The sequence below is a fragment of the Saccopteryx leptura genome, chromosome 9, assembly GCF_036850995.1.
Source record: "Saccopteryx leptura isolate mSacLep1 chromosome 9, mSacLep1_pri_phased_curated, whole genome shotgun sequence".
Lineage (NCBI taxonomy): Eukaryota > Metazoa > Chordata > Mammalia > Chiroptera > Emballonuridae > Saccopteryx > Saccopteryx leptura.
In genome coordinates this window covers 42,724,275-42,744,088 of record NC_089511.1, presented here as the reverse complement: position 1 = coordinate 42,744,088, position 19,814 = coordinate 42,724,275, and the positions used below count along the sequence as shown (strand labels likewise).

The 19,814-nt window shown below is 48.5% G+C and overlaps 1 protein-coding gene across 6 annotated transcripts; it reads left to right on the top strand.

The window, feature by feature from the left end:
- Window positions 1-6,350: 6,350 nt before the first annotated feature.
- LSR (lipolysis stimulated lipoprotein receptor) lies at window positions 6,351-19,148 on the top strand. Of its 6 annotated transcripts, none has more exons than XM_066349925.1 (10): window positions 6,353-6,735; window positions 8,011-8,355; window positions 13,529-13,648; window positions 15,725-15,781; window positions 16,300-16,446; window positions 17,437-17,592; window positions 17,756-17,812; window positions 17,901-18,029; window positions 18,303-18,919; window positions 19,011-19,148. In XM_066349925.1, the coding sequence occupies exons 1-10, from the start codon at window positions 6,534-6,536 to the stop codon at window positions 19,044-19,046; spliced, it is 1,866 nt and encodes a 621-aa protein (XP_066206022.1). In that variant the 5' UTR covers window positions 6,353-6,533; the 3' UTR covers window positions 19,047-19,148. The 6 variants fall into 6 exon arrangements, with proteins under 6 accessions (XP_066206026.1, XP_066206024.1, XP_066206022.1 ...); XM_066349924.1 differs by having other exon boundaries at window positions 6,354-6,735; window positions 17,898-18,029; XM_066349928.1 differs by lacking the exon at window positions 15,725-15,781 and having other exon boundaries at window positions 6,356-6,735.
- The last annotated feature ends 666 nt before the right edge of the window (window positions 19,149-19,814 follow it).

Below are 19,814 nucleotides of genomic sequence, written 5' to 3'. Positions count from 1 at the left end.
AAAGAAGAAATTCCATGGGAAATTTAAAGATACTTAGAGACAAGTGAAAATGGAAATACAATATACTGAAATTGTGTGATGCAAAGAGAAATTTATAGTTTTTAATATCTACATTAAAAAGGAAGAGATATTTCAAATTAGTAACCTAACTTTTCACCTTAAGAAATAGGAAAAGACGAGCAAATTAAACTTAATTAGCAGGAGGAAGAAAGTAATGAAGAGTAGTAGAGAGATAAATAAAATAGAGAATAGGTCTGACTGATGGTGGTGCAGTGGATAGAGCATTGACCGAAGATGCTAAGGTCCCAGGTTTGAAACCCCAAGGTCACCAGCTTGAGTGCGGGCTTGCCAGCTTGAACACGGGGTTGCTGGCTTGAGTGCAGGATCAAAGACATGGTCATAAAGTTGCTTGCTTGAGCCTAAAGGTCACTGGCTTGAAGCCCAAGGTCATTGGCTTGAGCAAGTAGTCACTGGCTCTGCTTCAAACCCCCCCCCCCCCCCGTCAAGGACATATGAGAAGTAAGCAATGCATAACTAATGTGATGCAACTACGAGTTGATGCTTCTCATATCTACCCTCCCACTCTCTCTTTCTCTAATCAATAAAAAAATAGAGACTAAAACATAATGGAGAGACTAGAAAATAATGGAGAGATATGGAAAATATCACATTGATAGAAACAAGTCTAAATATATCAATAATAACAATAGTTGTAAATGAATTAAATACCAGTTAAAAGAAAAATATCAGTTTTTTTTCTTAATATACTTGTACAGGTCAAAATACTCACATCTAAAATACAAAAATGTTGATAGGTTAAAAGTACAAAGACAAATACCAAAATAATGCAGAGATCAAAACATATTAATGTTAGATAAATAAAGAAATAAAATAATGGAGAGTGTCATCCCAATGTGCAAAGGTTGCAGGTTCGATCCTAGGTCAGGGTGCATACAGGAACAGATGGATATTTCTGTTTCTGTCAGTCTCTCTCCCTTCCTCTCTTTCTAAAATCAATATATAAATTAAAAAAATAATGGAAAAAAACAATGAGACCATTTTTTGAAAAAAAAAAAATTGATAAACCTTTGGCTATATCTGAACAAAATTTTAAAAAAAAACACCCCAAAGCCCTCACAAAATATAGCAGACACAAATAACTAAAATCAAAATTGAAAGTAGGGATATTACTATTAACCTTATAGAAATAAGATCATAAGAGAGTACTAGGAAAAACTGTAGGCCAACAAATTAGATGATGTAGAAGAAATGGACACATTCCTAAACATACACTTACCTAAACTGACTCAAGAAGAAACGAAAAATCTCAACAGACTATAACATATAAAGAGACTGTATCAGTAATTTCAAACCTTCCAGCAAAAAAAAAGTCCTGGAACAAATGGTTCACAGATGAGTTCAAGCAAACATTTAAAGAAGAATTAACACTGATCTTTCTTAAAAACAAACAAACAAAAAAAACCCCCAAAAAACTGAAGAGAGAGAAACACTTTCTAACTCATTCTAGACAGCCAGCATTAACATGATATCAAGGCTAGATAAAGATATTACAAGAAAAGAAAAATTTTTTTCTCTCTCTCTCTCTTTTTTTTTAGAGAGACAAAGAGAGAGAGAGAGAGAGAGAGAGAGAGAGAGAGAGAGAGAGAGAAGGAGGGAGGAGCAGGAAGCATCAACTCCCATATGTGCCTTGACCAGGCAAGCTCAGGGTTTTGAACCGGCGACCTCAGTGTTCCAGGTCGACGCTTGATCCACTGCGCTACCACAGGTCAAGAAAAGAAAATTAAAGATCAATGTCTCTTATGAACATACATACAAAAATTCACAACATAATATTAGCAATGTGAATCCAATGGCATTTTAAAAGATCATTCACCACAATCAAGGGGGATTTATCCAAGAATATAAGGGCGGCTGAACATAAGAAAATCAACCAAAGTAACACATTATATTAATGGAATGAAAAGAAGAAAACCACATGATTATCTCAATTATTGATTAGTGGCATTTGGCAAAGTTCAATCTTTTCATGATAAAAACTCTCAAAAAACTAAGAACACCGTAGAAGAAAAATTCCTCCACCTAATTGAGGGTATTATAGGACATCTGCAGCTAACATGCTCAATGGTGAAAGGCCGAATGCTTTCCCTGTAAGGTCAGGAACAGGATAAAAATGCCTACTTTCATTGCTGTTATACAACATTGTACTGGAAGTCCTATCCACAGCAATCAGACAAGAAAAACAGTAAAAGGCATCCAAATTGGAAAGAAAGAGGTAAAACTACCCCTATTTGCAGATAACAGGATCCTATAGAGAAGAAAAAAAATCCAAAAGCAGTAACAAGAAAGCCATCAGAGCTAATTAACAAATCCAGCAAACTTGCAGAGTGTAAGATCAACCCATAAAAATCAGGTGTGTTTCTACACAAACCATTAAACAATTTGAAGAGAAAATTTTTAAAATTCCATTTACAGTAGCATCTAAAGAATTAAATACTTAGGAATGGCCCTGGCCGGTTGGCTCAGTGGTAGAGCGTCAGCCTGCCGTGCGGAAGTCCCGGTTCGATTCCCAGCCAGGGCACACAGGAGAGGCGCCCATCTGCTTCTCCACCCCTCCCCCTCTCCTTCCTCTCTGTCTCTCTCTTCCCCTCCCGCAGCCGAGACTCCATTGGAGCAAAAGATGGCCCGGGCGCTGGGGATGGCTCGGGCGCTGGGGATGGCTCCTTGGCCTCTGCCCCAGGCACTAGAGTGGCTCTGGTTGCGACAGAGCGACGCCCGGATGGGCAGAGCATCACCCACTGGTGGGCGTGCCGGGTGGATCCCGGTCGGGCACATGCGGGAGTCTGACTGATTGCCTCCCCATTTCCAGCTTCAGAAAAATACAAAAACAAACAAACAAACAAACAAAAAACCTTAGGAATAAATCTAACCAAGGAGGTGAAAGACTTGTATGCTGAAACTACAAAAGATTGCTGAAAGAAATTAAAGAACATCTAAATAAATGGAAAGACATTCCTTGTTCATGGATAGGAAGGCTTAACATTGTTAAGCTGTCAATACTACCCAAAGTGATGCACAGATTCAATGCAATGCCTATCAAAATTCCAACAGCCTTTAAAAAAAAAATGAAAGCAAATCTTCACATTCATATGGAACTGCAATTAACAATGAATAGCCAAAACAATCTTAAAAAAAAAAAAAAAGAATAAAGTTAGAGGATTTATATTTCCCAACTTCAAAACTTACTACAAAGCTTTAATAGTGGATATATGGACCAATGGAACGGAATAGAGAACCCAGAAATAAACCCTGACATAAATGGTCAATTGATTTTTGACAAGAATGCCAATATCATTCAATGGGTAAAAGACAGTCTTTTCAACAAACCGTGATGGGAAAACTTGATAAGCACATGAAAAAAAAATGAGGTTAAATCCTGACCTTATTCCATATATAAAAATTAACTCAAAATGTATCAAAATCCTAACTTAAGGGCTAAACCTATAAAACAGTTAGAAGAAAACATTGGGAAAATCTTCATGACCTCAGATTTAGCAATAATTTCATAGATTTAATACCAAAAGCACAGGCACCAAAAGGAAAAATAAGATAAACTTAACTTCATCAAATTAAGGACTTTTGAGGATCAAAGGACATTATCAAGAAAGTGAAACAATAACCTACAGAATGGGAAAAATATTTGCAGATTATTTATCAGGCAAGGGATTAATATTCAGAACATAAAAAGAACTACAACTCAACAAAAAACCCAAACAACCCAATTCAAAAATGGGCAAAGATTTGAATAGACATTTTCCCAAAAACCATATACAAATGGCCAGTAAGTACATGAAAAGATGGTCAACATTATTAGTTTTCAGGGGAGTGAAAATGAAAGCCATGATGAGATGCTACTTCACACACACTAGGATGGTTATACTCAAGAAAATGGAAAAGGAAAAACTTTGGTGAGGATGTAGAGAGTTTGGAACCCTCCTGCATTTCTGTAATATAACGTAAAAAGTGCAGCAATGTGGAAAACGGTTTGACAGTTTCTCAGTATTAAAAATAGAACTACATATGATCTAGGAATTCCACCGCTAGTTATATATCCAAAATAATTAAAAGCAGGTATCTGTACAGCAAACATTCACAGCGTTATTTTCAATAAATAGCCAAGTCCTGATCAGATAGTTCGTTTGGTTGGAGCATCCACCCAGAGCGTGGAGCGAAGAGGTTGTTGGGTTTTATTCCCTGGTCAGGGCACATACAGGAGCAGCTCGAGGTTCCTCTCTTTCTCTCTCTCTCTCCCTGCCTGTCTGTCTGTCTCTCTCTCTCTCTCAAATATAAATAAATAAACAAATAACCAAAAGGTGAAACAACCCAAGTGTCTAACAACAGATAAATGGATATACAAAATGTGGTAGATAGATACAGTGAAATACTACTCAGCCATATAAAGGAATGAAGTTTTGATTGTGATATATATATACTATAACATGGATGGACTTGAAAAACATTATGCTTAGTGACTAAGACAGACAGAAGGACAAATGTTATGATTCCACTTATATGAGGTACCTAGAATAGGCCATTTGATAGAGAAATAAAGTAGAATAGAAATAACCAGGGGATGAAGACAGGTAGGAACGGGGAGTTATTCAGAGTTTATATTAAGGATGATGAAAAAAGGTTAGGGTGATTAATATATAGTGGTGATGAGTACGCAACATTGTGAATGTAATTAAAGCTGAATCGTACACTTACCAATGGTTACAATGATACATATTTTGTTATGTTTATTTTACCACAATATCTTTTTTTTTTTTTTTTTAAGTGGATGTGAAAGTTGCTAAGGTATGTTGAAATTTTATAGAAAGTGGCCAGTAGACCTGTGGTGGCACAGTGGATAAAGCGTCGACCTGGAATGCTGAGGTTGCCAGTTCAAAACCTGCACTTGTCTGGTCAAGACACATATATATGGTCAAGACACATATGGGAGTTGATGCTTCCTGCTCCTCTCCTCTTTCTCTCTCTCTCTCTCTCTCTCTCTCTCTCTCTCTCTATCTCTATCTCTATCTCTCCCTCTAAAATGAAAAAAAAAAAAAAGTGGCCTGGGTAGATGTCACTGCTAAGGTGACCTTTAAGTAAAGCCCTAAAGGAAGCTAAAGAAAGTGGAGTAACCTGTGGCCACCTTCGGAAAGGGTATCTCAGCAGAGGGAGTAGTAAGGACAATGGACCTGAAGTATAAGCGTGAGAGACACATTCTGGAACAGCGGAGGCCAGGGTGACTAGTGGGAGGGGATGAGGGCAGAGAGGGAGCAGGCTACGGTTAAGTACCTGTATTTTGGCTTCTGCCAAGAGCGGGAGGCACAATAAGGTTCTGAGCAGAGGTATGCGATCCTAGTTGAGTTTTAACAAAATCAAAACAAAACATCCCTGGTTATCAAATCAGTAAGCCAGAGAGGCCAGTTCGCGACTTCCAGTCCAGAGTATAGTCCGGGGAGCAGTATACCCCAGGTCGCGCTTCTCCTACCCGCCACTGTGGGGCAGCAGAGTTGCGCTGAGCTCCCGGCGTCCCGGCGGCCTCGCCCTGCTCCGCCCTAGCGCGCAGGTGGTCCAATCTTTGGAAATCTTGGGCGAAAACCCGAATTTCGTCCTGCGCTTCCGCTCCGCCCCTTTGAGAGCCAGAGTTTCCGGAGGCCTAACCTGGGGATAGAGATGCCCAGGGGCAAACCATGAGATGGGAATGGGGGAGGCGGAGGAAACTTCCGAAGTAGAATTCCAACTTTTCCCTGTCTTGATTCCCCTTGGACGTCCCAAAGGGGACAGAGCTTCCCCTTCCGGAACTTCACTAGGTTTTTTAATTCATCTAAGTGAAATACACAAGAGGCCCGTACCGCTGCGGTCCACCAGGACCGGAGGGACCCTAGGACTAGTGGAAAAGTCGGGCGCTATCAACAAGTCTCTCCCGGCGCCAGCCTCGGCTAGCCTCGCCCCGCCCCGCAGGGTGTATCTAGGCCGGTCCATCGCCGGCCCGGGAGAGGGGCGAGAGGGAACAGGTGCGCACGAACCCCGCCCCCCTCAACAGGTGAATCACCCCAGTTGAGTATCGGTTCTAGAGAGTCACACTCCTCTCAGCTTGGCACTAGCAGAAGGGGGTTGGACAGGATCCCAGGTCTGTAGCCGCCCTCCCGCTGGCTGGCCACTTGGTTCTGACCCCAGGGGCCGAAGCGCACCTGACTCAGCCCACTTCCGGATAGGGAGGTGGAGTACCCCTTCCACTGCCCACCCCTTTGGCCGGCCCACTGTTCTCACCCAGTATACCTGGGCCAATCCATTCACCAGAGCGCACAGGGGGTGGAGTGATTGAAAGAAGCACAATGACTCAAGAAAGTTTCTCCGAGAAAGCTGGAAGCGTTTTTTGTTACTTTGTTTCCGCTCATTAAAATCTTAGAACAGGGCAGGGTGGGCTTGAATTAGGGACAAAGAACAAAACCGGGAAGAGGAGGCGCATGCACCCCTTCCAGCCTTGGTGCGCACCGCGCCCCCTACCCTCCGGGTACCCAGCAGGGGACGCGCGGACCCAACTATCCCAGACCGCCGCGATGGCGCCAGTGGTCCACCCGCTGGCGTGGGTTCTGGGCTTTTATCCGGGCACCCCGGGTTGGGGCGCGATCGTCTTCATGTGGCTATTTCTTGGCACTCTGTGCACAGGTACGGAGAGCGGGGACCCTGGTGCCGCGGACGGGCGTGAGGGCTTTATAGGGAGGGGATGGATGAAGGCACTACACCGCCGAGGGGCCAGGAGAGCTGGGGTAGGAGGATCAGAAAGATCAGGGCCTTCCGATCCCCAGGATCTCGGGAGATCCCTGTGTGCCAGTGTGAGGGGAATTTCCCTACCCGCGTTGGAAGCGCTCCCTGGCCCTTGTTCAGAGATAGCAGGAAGTGGAACTCCGGGACTGCAAACGCTGGAGCGGCAAGGAGAATGGAACTCTTTTTAGGGCAGGGGTGAAGGGACTACTGGATCGCTGGGAAAGGCTGGGATGGAGAGTTGGGCGCACGCGGAGACTTAAAAGTCTTGGGGTAACGGGGAGCAGGCTCTCGAGGGCTGGATCAGACACTTCCTGAAGAGAGATCAAGAAACAGTGTCCAGGCCCTGGCCGGGCTGGTCAGTTGGTTAAAGCCTATCCTCCCCCCCTCCCCCAGACTAATGATTGATCCCGTGTCAGGGCAGATACAAGAATTAACCAATGAATGCGTGGGTTCAGGATTGGGGAGTCCCTAACCATGTCCCTTGAGCTCCGGAGTATCTGTGCCTAAGGGTCTGGTGAGATGGACTTCTTGACCTGATTTGAAACCATCTTCTGCTAGCAAGCTTTTACTGGGTGGGATGTTTGTTTGGATGGGGATTTGGGGGGAATTTGCCCTTTCTACAGGCACTTTTGGCATGTTTATTTGAGGTGGCTTTGGGTAGGATGAGGTGGGAGGCTGATGGAGACATTTTGGGGCTTTAGCTGCTTCATGGCAAAGCAGTTCAGTCATACAACTCCAAAATTTACCCTCCAATACACAAAACTTGGAACCTTGGTCGTGGTTTTTGAAGTGGGGCCTCCAGCACTTTGTGGAGGCCATTTGGGCTTGCCTGTACAGGCCACATAGAGGAACCCTTTCTGAGAGAGAATGGCTAAGGTAAGAGGGGTCTGGGGAGGTTCAGAGTACTCCCTCTGGGAAGGGAGATGGACAGGATGTTCCAAGAAATCTGGCTGTGTGACCTTGCACCTGTCACTTCAGCCCCATGGGTCTATAAAATGGGCATGATTATCGGAGCTGCCTCACCAGTCCTGGGGATTAAGGAACAATGTGTACCAGGCTCTCTGTAAAACCTTGCACTTGTAAGTGTTAAGTTAATGACAAGTGATGTTGCTTATTTTTGCCGAAGCACTTTCCAGAGCTCAGGGTGGTCCCTACTGACTCTGCTCTTATGCTCAGCCCCTGCCAGTGCCATCCAGGTGACTGTGTCAGACCCCTATCATGTGGTGATACTCTTCCAGCCTGTGACCCTGCCCTGCACCTACCAGTTGACCACGACCCCCACGGCACCCATCGTGATCTGGAAGTACAAGTCTTTCTGCCGGGATCGCATCGCTGACGCCTTCTCTCCAGCCAGTGTTGACAACCAGCTCAATGCCCAGCTGGCAGCTGGTAACCCGGGCTACAACCCCTATGTGGAGTGTCAGGATAGCGTGCGCACCGTTAGGGTTGTAGCCACTAAGCAAGGCAATGCTGTGACCCTGGGAGACTACTACCAGGGCCGGAGGATCACCATAACAGGAAGTATGTTGGGTTGGGCAAGGGAAAAGGCGCAGGGGATGGGGTCAGGGACAGGCTCGCGTGGGTTCCCTTATGTGCAACCTGGAGTCCCCACCTGGAAGCTCGTTAGTGCTAGTGTCTGAGATGACTGACAAAGGGAGGGTCCTTTCTTGTAGTCATCCATCCGTTCCTGCCTTTCCTTTATTTAACAGCAAAGACTTATTGAGCACCTAACATATGCGAGGTGTTGTTTGAAGCCCTGAAAATACAGCAGTAAAGAAAATGATCAAATCTCTTCCCTCATGGAATTCACAAACCAGTGAGGGAGATGAGATAAACAAAACACATGTTGTTAAGTGCATGGAAATAAAGAAGAGTGGGTAATGGAGAGAGAGCCAGGGGTTCTATAATATTAATCCTACCAGCATAGTAAAGTTTATATAAGTAGCAACTTATAAAGGGCCTCCTATGTGCCAGGCTCTAATCCAGGTTTACGTGGATTAACTCATTTAGACCACACAGTGATTGTTTGAGTAGGTTTTGTTATTGTCATTTTACATAGGCCCAGAGAGGCAAAGTGACTTTCACAGGTTGACACAGCTCGTTACAGAGCTGGGATTCTGACTCAGCCCCTTTGGGTCTAGTCTCTTAGCTAACTGAACTGAAAAGGTGAGAAATGTTAATGGAGAAGTCTATGATTTGCCAGGCGCTTGACACATTCTCCCACCAAGTCCTCACAGTCACATTTGACACTGTAAAACTGAGGCACAGAGAAATTAAGTAGCTCATCTAGGTATACAGCTAGCAAAGAACTAGAGCTGGGATTTGAACCCAGGCAACCCGGAGAGCCCTTGGCCATAACCTTAATGCTGCCTAATAATAGGAAGTGCCTGTTGGGACTAAGTAAGGGGTGATGGGCAAGTTCATTCATTTATCTGTTCAGTTGGTATTTATCTAGCATTTACTAATTGCCAGGCACTGTTGTTGCTGGGGATGGAGTGGTGATCAGAACATCTGATATCCCTGCCCTCAAGGAGGAGGTGATGTGCTAGTGGGGCGAGGTAGGCAGTAAACAGCAGATAAAGAAAGAGTAAGAGAATATTAGAGAGTGCTAAGTGCTACAGTAAAACAGACCTGGTGATGTGCTGTGTGGAGTGACTCAGGAGCACACCTGAGGCCTCTGAATGTGATTTGAGGAGGGACTAAGACTGTGTCCTACACAATCTAGAGGGCAGAGAGGTGGGGGGCACCAGTGGGTGAGGAGTGAAGGCTCGCTCAATGGATTTATCCTTTCACTGTCTTAAACAAGATGAGTGTTCTATCTTGAGTGTGGGGGCAGAGGGGCAAAGGGAGCATCCCTTTGCAGACCTGAAGAGACCAGGGCATGGGCACACTCCTTCCCTCACTCTGTTTAGACTGAGGATGAAAGGCAGGGTTCCAGACCAAGCCTGTCAGTCCTGTTTTTAGGAGGCACCGAACCTACTTGCCCTGAATTTCCACGGGCAGCGCAACTCAGAGCATCCTCCTTGGACAGAGGGCTTCTTGGGGATTCATCCCATCCTGTCCCCCCTCTCATATCTCAGTGACCTCTCCCACTTGGACCAGGCATGACTGGTTGTATGGCAACCTTGTCAGGACAGCTCAAGTACTGAGTGCCCTTGAAGGCTGACTGGAATCACGCCTCTTCTGCGGAGTCCAGAACTGGGGAGTGACCCCCCTGGCTCTGGCTGGGGCAGATTCTACATACTCCGGGGCCTCACAGTCCCAGGCCTTTCAAGTTGCCTTGATCTGGGCCCATGTTTGATGCAGGCTGTGAGCATCCATTGTGTGTACTTCCTCCCAGGAAACCCAGTAGCCATGGGGGCTTCCTCCATTTAAGCTTTGAGAATAGAGAAAAGGGGACTTCCTTGTTGTGTTCCGAGGTCACCAGCCATCAGGTTTTAAGTGAAAGGAGTTCCAGGCAAACTATAACAGTGGATGACCCTAGAGTCCCTCAGCTGGGTGGGGTGGGGCCCACCCCCCTTCCATTCTTCCCTGCTTTGGGTGACATGAGGTGCCTAGATAGGAACCCTCTAGACCTCCTGAGGCTCCTTGGAGCTCATGTGCCCTCTCCACTCAGTTACACTGGGCCAGAGAGTCCACAAGACCCCTGCGATCGTGAGGGCTGCTTCTGCTGTGTGCAGATAAGGAACCAGGGGCGTAGAGGTATGGAGGAGGCCCAGCTTCTATCCCCAACTGGAGATCCGGTATCTCTTCCCTGATAGCAGTGCCCAGTCCAGTGTGTCAGGACCAGACACAGAACGGTCCAGGAGCAGGGTGCACCTGCAGGAGGGAGTTGGGCCCAGGCATGAGAGTTGATCAAAATAAGCTGGAAATCCATATTTTTCTTGGGTTTGGGAACATCATGCAGCTCAAACTAAAGGCATTGAGGCCCAGGTCAAGTCCGCGGGAGCCTATAAGCTTTTGCTGTGGCAGGGAGTCCCTGTCCACCTATTCAGCACTGGGCAGGGCCCTGCCCTTGAGCTCTGGTTTTGGAGAGGTATGGTCAAAGTCTGGTTTAAAGATAGGGTGGGAAAATAATGGTATTCTGGAGAGCCTGGAGGGTTTGGGGGAATGTAGTTAAGAGTTTTATGAGGATTCAGTGAAAGAATACTTGGAAAGGGATCCAGCACACAGCAAGAAAGAATTCAGTAATTGGTAGCTAGATACATGACCTAGGAGGGGAGTCATGTCCTCCACTCCACCTCTGCTCCGAAGGTCAACCTGCTTATACTTGCACAACCCCCATCTCCACACTGGCAGTTTCTCTTTTCCTTCCTGCTTATACCATGTGATATGCTATATATTTAATTTTTTTACTTGTCTCTCTTTGCCAGTTGAGCTCTGAGTTCCATAAGGGCAGGGGTTTTATCTGCTGTCTATAGCAGTGGTTCTCAAACTGTTAGTCTTAGAGCCTCTACACTCTTACTGAGGTCCTCAAAGAACTTTTTTTTTTTTTTTTGTATTTTTCCGAAGCTGGAAACGGGGAGGCAGTCAGACAGACTTCCCCATGCGCCCGACCAGGATCCACCCGGCACGCCCACCAGGGGGTGATGCTCTACCCATCTTGGGGCTTTGCTCTGCTGCAGTCAGAGCCATTCTAGCGCCTGAGGCAGAGGCCACAGAGCCATCCTCAGCGCCTGGCAAACATTGCTCCAGTGGAGCCTTGGCTGCAGGAGGGGAAGAGAGAGATAGAGAGGAAGGAGAGGGGGAGGGGTGGAGAAGCAGATGGGCGCTTCTCCTGTGTGCCCTGGCCGGGAATCAAACCCGGGACTCCTGCATGCCAGGCCAATGCTCTACCACTGAGCCAACCGGCCAGGGCCAAGAACTTTGTTTTTATATCTAGCAACAAACTGAGAGAAGTATAAAAAGTATTTAACATGACAATGATAAACTCCTTATAGGTTAATACGGATAACATTTTTAATGAAAATACTACCATATTTTCCAAAACAAACAAAAAACTTGAATGAAAATTACATGTGCAAATTTATATTTTTGCACATCTCCTTAAAGTCTAGCTGAATAGAAACGATTCTCAAAGCTGCTTCTGCATTCAGTGTATTGTGATAGCATGTTATATTGCCTCTGAAAAACTCCACAGTACATTCAGAGATTAAGTGAACAGGGTAAATAACATTTTAGTAATATGCAAGTAACTGACCGCTGGGATCCTGAAAGGTCTTAGGGAACCCCAGGACCGACAGATTACTCTTGGATTACACTTAGAGAACTGTTGCTCTCAAGTGAGAATCCAACGGGCCTTAGACACTGCCTGGCACCTGGATGCTTTCAGTAATTATGTGTTGCATTTTGAATTTATCAAGGGTCTATTTGAATATAATCATATACGTAGAATGCTGGAACAGACAACAAAAAGCTAAGGGAGGTTAACACGGAGAGAGAAGGGGTTCATTTCTGAGTCCAGGCCAGCCCTGTGTCAGGCACTGGGGATTCACTGAGGTAGACAGGTTTCATGGAGCCCACATCCTGGGAAGGATCAGGGATGCTCAGCCCCTAAGGTGGCTGATAAAGCTCAGCAGTGGTGGTGGTGATGGTGGTGGGAGCTGTGTGAGCAGAGTGGAACCAGCCCTGTGAGTCTGAGGACACAGTGCCAGGCAGAGGTGCTAGCGTGAGGCAAGCTGAGGTCGTGTGGGCCCCGCATACTGGGGCACTGTGAGGAGGCCAGAGTGTCCAGAGTCTAGTGAGTAAAGGCGAATGGTGGGGATGAGGCTGGTTTTAACCATTAGCCAGATCGTGCCCAGGACTTTGTGGACTCCAGGGTAAGGCTTTTGGAGTGGTGGAGGTAAACATTGTTGAAAGGGTTGTTTTCCTGTGGATGTGAGGTCGTCCTTCCAAAGAAGGAAGGCTGGCTCTTTCATTCCTTTGGCAACTCGCTGATGCCCAGGTGGGTGCCAGGGGCTGCAGACTGGGGCACACACAGTTACTGCCCTCAGCTGTCATGGAGAGGGCAGAGGGCACGTGGGGCAAGGTGGTACGCAGGTCAGCAGGGGCCAGGGTGCAAGAGCATCCGGGAGGAAACCGGCTGGGCCACTGTGGGGGTGTTCCTATCTCCAGGCCTCGAGGAGCTCAGGTGGCGCTGCCCGTTGGGTCCCACCCTGGCTCCCACCCTGGCTCCCACTGCTGGATGGCTGAAGGGCTTTAACTAATTAGGGCCTGAGGAGTAGAGAGGAAATGAAATGCTGAGAGACTTTCATTACTGGTGTTATTAAGAGGCTTCTTGCCCCGGGCTGCTTGGGACCCCAGCGTCCCCACGCCCTGGGCCTGACCTGGACTGTGGGGCTTGATGGCTTCCTGGAATCTGAGCTACTGATCTCCGCCCCTTTGACCCAGCCCCAGGGCCTACACTGGCTCCCTGGTAGTTGATGTTGATGGAGTCAGCTTTTGCTTGGAGAGGTGGTACAGAGGATGGTGATAGCTCTGAAGTCAAGACCACTGATGAGCTGGACAGTTTGGGCAGGTCAGGTCATCTCATCTATATAAACCAGGAAAGGTAACACTGCCCACCTCAGTATTTCTTGAAATACTCTATGCCAAGGGTTTCGTACAGAACCTAAGAGGAAGCACTGCCTGATATGAATTATTTCGTTGTCACCTGGCCTCTCCATGGTGGCCTCACACTCTCCTCCTGATACAGATGCTGACCTGACCTTTGACCAGACGGCTTGGGGGGACAGTGGTGTGTATTACTGCTCTGTAGTCTCCGCTCAGGACCTCCAGGGGAACAACGAGGCCTATGCAGAGCTCATTGTCCTTGGTGAGTAAGCTGGGCCCTGCGGGCCTGGGAAGGGGTGGGGAGGGGAGCCCTTTCTCCCACTTCCGTGTGTCTCCCTCTGCCCTTCAGCTCACTCCCTGGGCTCTGTCGCCTGCTTCGCTCTCCCCTCATGGCACCACCAGTTACTGGGGCTTATCTGTGTCCTGCACCCCAGGCAGAGACTCCGCCCCCCTGCAACATTTCAAGTAAGCCAGAGCCAAACTAAGAATGGTTAGAGAGGCAGAGTGAGGAAGAAAAAGAGAGAGAGAGGCATTCACTTGTTATTCCACTGAGTTGTACATTCATTGGTTGCTTACCATATATGCCCTGACTGGGGATTGAACTCACCATCTTGTTGTTTTGGTACAATTCTCTAACTGACTGAGCTAACTGGCCAAGGCCCAGTCTCATTTATTTAAAATTCAGAAATGTTCAGTTGATTGGCAGTGCATGAGGTGGGATGATGGTGTGTACAATGGAGAGGAAGCAGGATTCGCCTTCTGCTAATTTCCCGGGCCACATCTGACCCTGGAGGCCCTTGGCAAAGTATAGGAACCTTGCCCTCTGCTCTGCTGGGATGGGATTTGTGGCTTATACAGTGAGTGCTTCTCTCAGGTTAGTCCCCTCAAGATGCCCAGGGGCAGGGTAGCGCAACTACCAGGAGCCTGTTTTGCTATAGGCACCCCGCCATATGTGGAAGAGATGTTGCTATTAGCCAGATGCTCTCTTCTCAGCCAGAACATACAGCCTCATGTGATGTGCTTTATGTAAGATGCTTCCGGTCACACATGGCCATCATCCTACGCATGATGCAAGGAAATGAATGTGTGAGTGAGCACACATGATGAGGGAGTGTGCTCCAGGGCACTTTCACGTGTTGGCAACAGAATGCATGTGCCAGTGACCCAGAGAACCTCTGAGTGTCCTTTGGTAAAATGCACAATCTGCTTTAGTGGTTCTCAAAAGGCAGTCTGAGGACCCACTTTTCACTCTGAAAAATATTGAGGATCTCAAGAGTTTTTATGGGTTATAGCTATAGTTGCTTAATGTCTTAGAAATTGAAACTGGAATATTTTTAAAGCAAGGAGCACAAGGATATAATCCATTGCCATCAAAATGATGAAGTATGTCATCACATGCCACAGCTGCTGGAAAACTCCACTGTACACCCATGACAGAAATTGAGTGAAAAGGGCAAATCATGGCTTAGTGATATTATGAAAATTACTTTGGCCTGGGGACAGGACCACACTTGGAGAACCATTGGTTTAGATGGTGAAAACCCTTTCAGTGGGGCATGTGGCATGGAGTATGTGAGCTCTAGATAGAGGTTTGTTGGCAGAGCTGGGTGTGTGGATACCCCTGTGATACACTAGTGTGTACAAAGCAACCATTTCACCTGAGGGAAGGCACTAGCTGGGCCATGAAACTTGAGGATGGGACAGAACGCGGGGACCGAGATGGGACACCCATGGGCCACAGAACCAGGGCCACACTATGACTTTTAGGGGCTATTAGGCACATTAGCCTTCATGGGCCTCTTCCTCTGTATTAAAACATATAGATATGATTTTTATGATTACCTTGCTATAAAGACAATTTGTTAGGCATTTGATATTATTATAATTTTTTTCAAATTTCAAAATAAAATTAAAACATTTTCAAGGGCCCTAGGATACTGTGCCTACTGTGCCCCCTAGGACATAACTCCCCTTATGACATGGGATGCAACCCTTTGGGGCAACAGGACCTGTGTATGTGGAAAAGGTGGAGTGCCCAAATTGAGGATGTACCTTTAGATCCCATGGGAAATGTACTGGGACCCTTTAGAGCAACAGATTTCCCTGAGGCATGAGAGAGGGTAAATTATCTGATGGAAGCCTTTCGGAAAACAGCACTCACAGAGGAGGTGGGGCGGGGTGGAGGGTGGGAACCATATGCTATGACCCTCCTAGGCCACCAACCCATCCTCTGCTTCAGTGCACACCTTCACCCTGATAAGCCTGGAGCTGGGCATCTGGGGAGGGGCGGCCCGGCTGGCCCTTGCCAGCATAATCTGTCTCTCTTTTGTCCCTCCAGGCAGGACCTCAGGGGTGGCTGAGCTCTTACCTGGTTTTCAGGCGGGGCCCATGGAAGGTACGGGGTGTAGTCCCCTACACACACCTTACTGCTTCTAAGTATCTCCCCCACCCTAAACTCCGCTCGCTGTGGACCCCCACTAACCTCGCCTGACTCCAACTCATGGCATCTAGTGACCTGGCTCTAGGCTTTGGGGTGTAGGCAGGAGGCTTCAGTGACTGGAGTGGTGCCTGTAGTACTCTTCTCGGGTTTGGAATCTGGGCAGCTGGCTCTCTGTCCCCTCTCTAAGGCTATAGCCTCTCTTGCTCTGGCCCAGTCACTTCTCCTTTTCTGCCTTGCTCTGATGAGCCCAGGGCCAGTTCCCTAATTCTGGCACTGGCCTGGGTTGTAGAGTGGGCATCCCTCTGTGCTGCACCTGAGCATCTGGCACGGAGACTCCAATGAGGGCTGCAGCTTCCCTGCCAAGCTTTGCAAATAGCTTTGCCCCACCCCTGTCTCTGCACTGCCCTGCTGTGCCTATGTCCCTGTTCCCACCCCGGCCTCCTGGCTCAGGGCCTGTTCCCATCTCTCTGCAGACTGGCTGTTTGTGGTAGTTGTCTGCCTAGCTGTCTTCCTTGTCTTCCTCCTCCTGGGCATCTGCTGGTGTCAGTGCTGCCCGCACACCTGCTGCTGTTACGTCAGGTGCCCCTGCTGCCCGGACAGGTGCTGCTGCCCAGAGGCTTGTAAGTGCCCCTCGAGTGGCCACCCCCACTCAGCAACTTCACTGGTCCCGGGGGAGGAGGTGCCACTGCTCTGGAGGTGATGAGGTGAGCGATTTGGGAGAAAGTGGGCCAAGGAAGATCAGCTGATACAGATTTTTATTTATATACGTCAACTTTTCATTTATTTTGAATCTTTGAGTTTTTCTTTTCTGAAAGTCTAGTCTATATACATGGTAAAAAAAATTTCAAGTAGTACAAAACAGTTACTTGAACATAAATCTCCCTTTAAAAACAAAATCTTAAGTGATAAAGGTAAGGAACCAAACAAGGTTTACAGCACCACATAATTTAAGCAAATTAAAAAAAACCACCCTATTCACACAAGCACAAGTGCTGGAAAAGTAGAGGCACTTTGCTACTTGGCTGAAGCAAGTGAACTCTGAGCTCCCCTGTCTTGCTTCCGACTAATCCGAATGACATCTAGGTCAGGAAGCCCCCAGGGGGAGGAGCCTACAGGCCTGAGAGGGAAGCAGGTGTGAGATCCTGCCTTCACCCAGATGATTCTTTTTTGAAGCTGGGGCTCAGCTCCCAATAGGAATATTCTACCATGTGGGCTTTATCTAAAGGGGCACTTTGCCCCCTGTTGTTCTGTAGGAATGCAGGCCCTGGGTGGCCATGTCTTCTAATAAGGGGGATAGAGTTGGCATTTTATGTAAAACCTCAACACATGTTGGTTAACTAGCACACTGTCAAACAAAACGTATTGGCTTGCAAGATTGGGGTCATGGGCTGCCAGTATACAGTCCTATCCTCTAACCTCTGTGAGGGATCACACACGGAAGGTGTTGCCTCAATGAAGATGATGTACCTGCAGAAGCCAAGCAAGTGCCCAGGGAAGCTCCACAACTGGAGGATGGGGAAAAGGTCCAGGCACATGTCCTTCCGGACTCTATCACAGGGAAGGGCAGTATTGCTCCTGACCATCATCTCATGCTGTGTGTGTCTTACCAGTGTATGCTGCTGGCAAAGCAGCCACCTCAGGAGTCCCGAGCATCTATGCCCCCAGCACCTATGCTTTCCCTGCCAAGACCCTACCTTCAGCAACCATGATTCCCATGGCCCCTGTCTATAATGGGTATTCTGGAGACTTCGACAGGAATAGTTCAGGTGAGATCTGGGGGAGCCAGGAGCAGCTGGGGTAGGATTAGGCTGGGCGTTTGGGCACTAAGGGGTGTGGGGCTAGAAGGAAAAGGAGACTGGGGTCAGGGGAGGGCTTTGCTCCTGGGGTGGGGGTGGGGCTAGCCACTGACAGCCAGTCTTCCTCCATTAGGTGGCTATAGCTCCCAGGTACCCCTGCTTCGTGATGCAGAGAGCAGTGTGACCTCTGGTAAGAACCATAAAATTGAACATGCCTATAGAGAAGGGGAGCTGGGTTAGCACCCAAACTGATCACCTCCATCTCCTGTCCCTAGAAGTTCGTAGTGGCTACAGGATTCAAGCCAGCCAGCAGGATGACTCCATGCGGGTCTTGTACTATATGGAGAAAGAACTGGCCAACTTTGACCCTTCTCGACCTGCCCCCCCCAACAGCCGTGTAGAGAGGGGTGAGGAGACTTGGGGTTTGAAGGGTTCCTGAGGGGAGGGGGAAACATGTTTCCCTGATTAACTGTCCCAGGGATATTTGCTGCAAATCCTGGATATAGTACGCCCTTCCCTACCATGGCCACAGTGAGAAATGTACGGGACACTGCATGTTATCCCTTAACAAATGAGAAGCCTAGGGCCCTATAGATTGTATGAGCCAAGTGATGGCACTGCTGGACCCTGGCAATAAGTCCTGACCTTTTAGCAGTCAGTGACAATTCCCTTCTCTACAGCCATGAGTGAAGTCACCTCCCTCCATGAAGATGACTGGAGATCTCGGCCTGCCCGGGGCCCTGCCCTCACCCCAATCCAGGATGAGGAATGGGGTCGTCACTCCCCTCAGAGTCCCAGGAGGTGGGAGCAAGAACCCCTCACAGAGCGGCCCAAGAGTGGCTGGGGCGCCGGGCGGCCCCGGGCCCGCTCTGTGGATGCTCTGGATGACCTCACACGGCCAGGCTCTATTGAATCTGGGAAGCGGTCTCCTCCAAGTAATGGGAGGAGAGGCCGAGCTTACGCATCTCCCCGAAGCCGTAGCCGTGATGACCTCTACGATCAAGACCACAGGGGATTTCCAAACTCCCAAGAACCCCACTTTGATGACTTCAAGTCTAGAGACCGACCTCATGCTGACCCGAGGTCCCGCTACCACCGCTCCCGGGACCCTCGGAATGATGGCTCTAAGTCCGGGGACCCCCACTATGATGGGCGGCTTCTGGAAGAGGCCTTAAGGAAAAAGGGGCCAGTAGAGAGGAGGCCTTATAGGGAAGAAGAGGAGGCCTACTACCCTCCAGCGCCTCCTCCTTACTCTGAGACCGACTCCCAGGCCTCACGGGAGCGGAGGCTTAAGAAGGTGAGTGGACTTATTGGCTTGAAGACCCTTCCAGGACCCTCTCCTCCAGTCCTCCTGAGCTCACACCCTTTTCTTTCTTTCTCCTTTTCAGAACTTGGCCCTGAGTCGGGAAAGTTTAGTCGTCTGATTTCATATTTTGTATGTAGTTTTTGTACTTTTTTAAAAATTTTCGAGGAACAGAGGATATTCCTCTTTTAAGTCTAATAAAATACATAATCACAAGGCCTAAATCTGGAAGGAAGTGTTTTACCGTGTTAGGTGGGTAACCTGGAGAAATACCATGTGTATCTGCACAGGCCGCGTGTCCCCTTCTCGCCTGGGTCTTGGGTCCCAAGAGCAGAAGACCACCTCTGCCTTCTCCCTCTCCCCTAGGCACGGAGTACGTACCCTACACTGACTCCACCCGGCCCTGCGTGCGCGCCCCAGCCCCGCCCAGACGTGCGCATGCGCCCCGGGCCTCCGACTTCGCGCACTTTAGCCTGTGCGCGCTCCTCTCCCGTTCCATTCCATTCCATTCACACCTTCACCCCCACGTTACTACTTTACAGTCTCCAAGCCCCGTAGCCTGCCTCGTCCCCCAGCGTTCCATCCGGGCCCGCGTTCCACCCGGGCAGCCCGCTGGCTAGTGCCAGAAGGCCCGGGGGACGGTGGCAGTGACCCCACGCCCCGCCGAGGCCGAGGCCCAGGCCGGCGCGCGCCCGACCGCCCGCCATCGGAGACAGACAGCGTGCGCGTTCCCCGGGGGCTGCCCTCCCCCCCGCGCGCGTCGGCCCCGGGCTCGCGCTGCTACCGCCGCCGCGCGCGCGCAGCTCAAGTAAAGGAGGAAAAAAAAGGAGGAAAAAATAGAAAGCGGCGGCCGCTGCAGCAGGGATCCGCCGCCGGACTGGGCCAGGCC

What these genes read in the sequence shown, in the direction of transcription:
- LSR (XM_066349924.1), top strand. Translation starts at nt 6,534, where the DNA reads ATGCACCCCTTCCAGCCTTGGTGCGCACCGCGCCCCCTACCCTCCGGG. An exon ending in CTTCGACAGGAATAGTTCAG is followed by an intron (nt 17,593 to 17,755) that starts GTGAGATCTGGG and finishes TTCCTCCATTAG; the next exon opens with GTGGCTATAGCTCCCAGGTA. An exon ending in AGAGAGCAGTGTGACCTCTG is followed by an intron (nt 17,813 to 17,897) that starts GTAAGAACCATA and finishes TCCTGTCCCTAG; the next exon opens with AAGTTCGTAGTGGCTACAGG.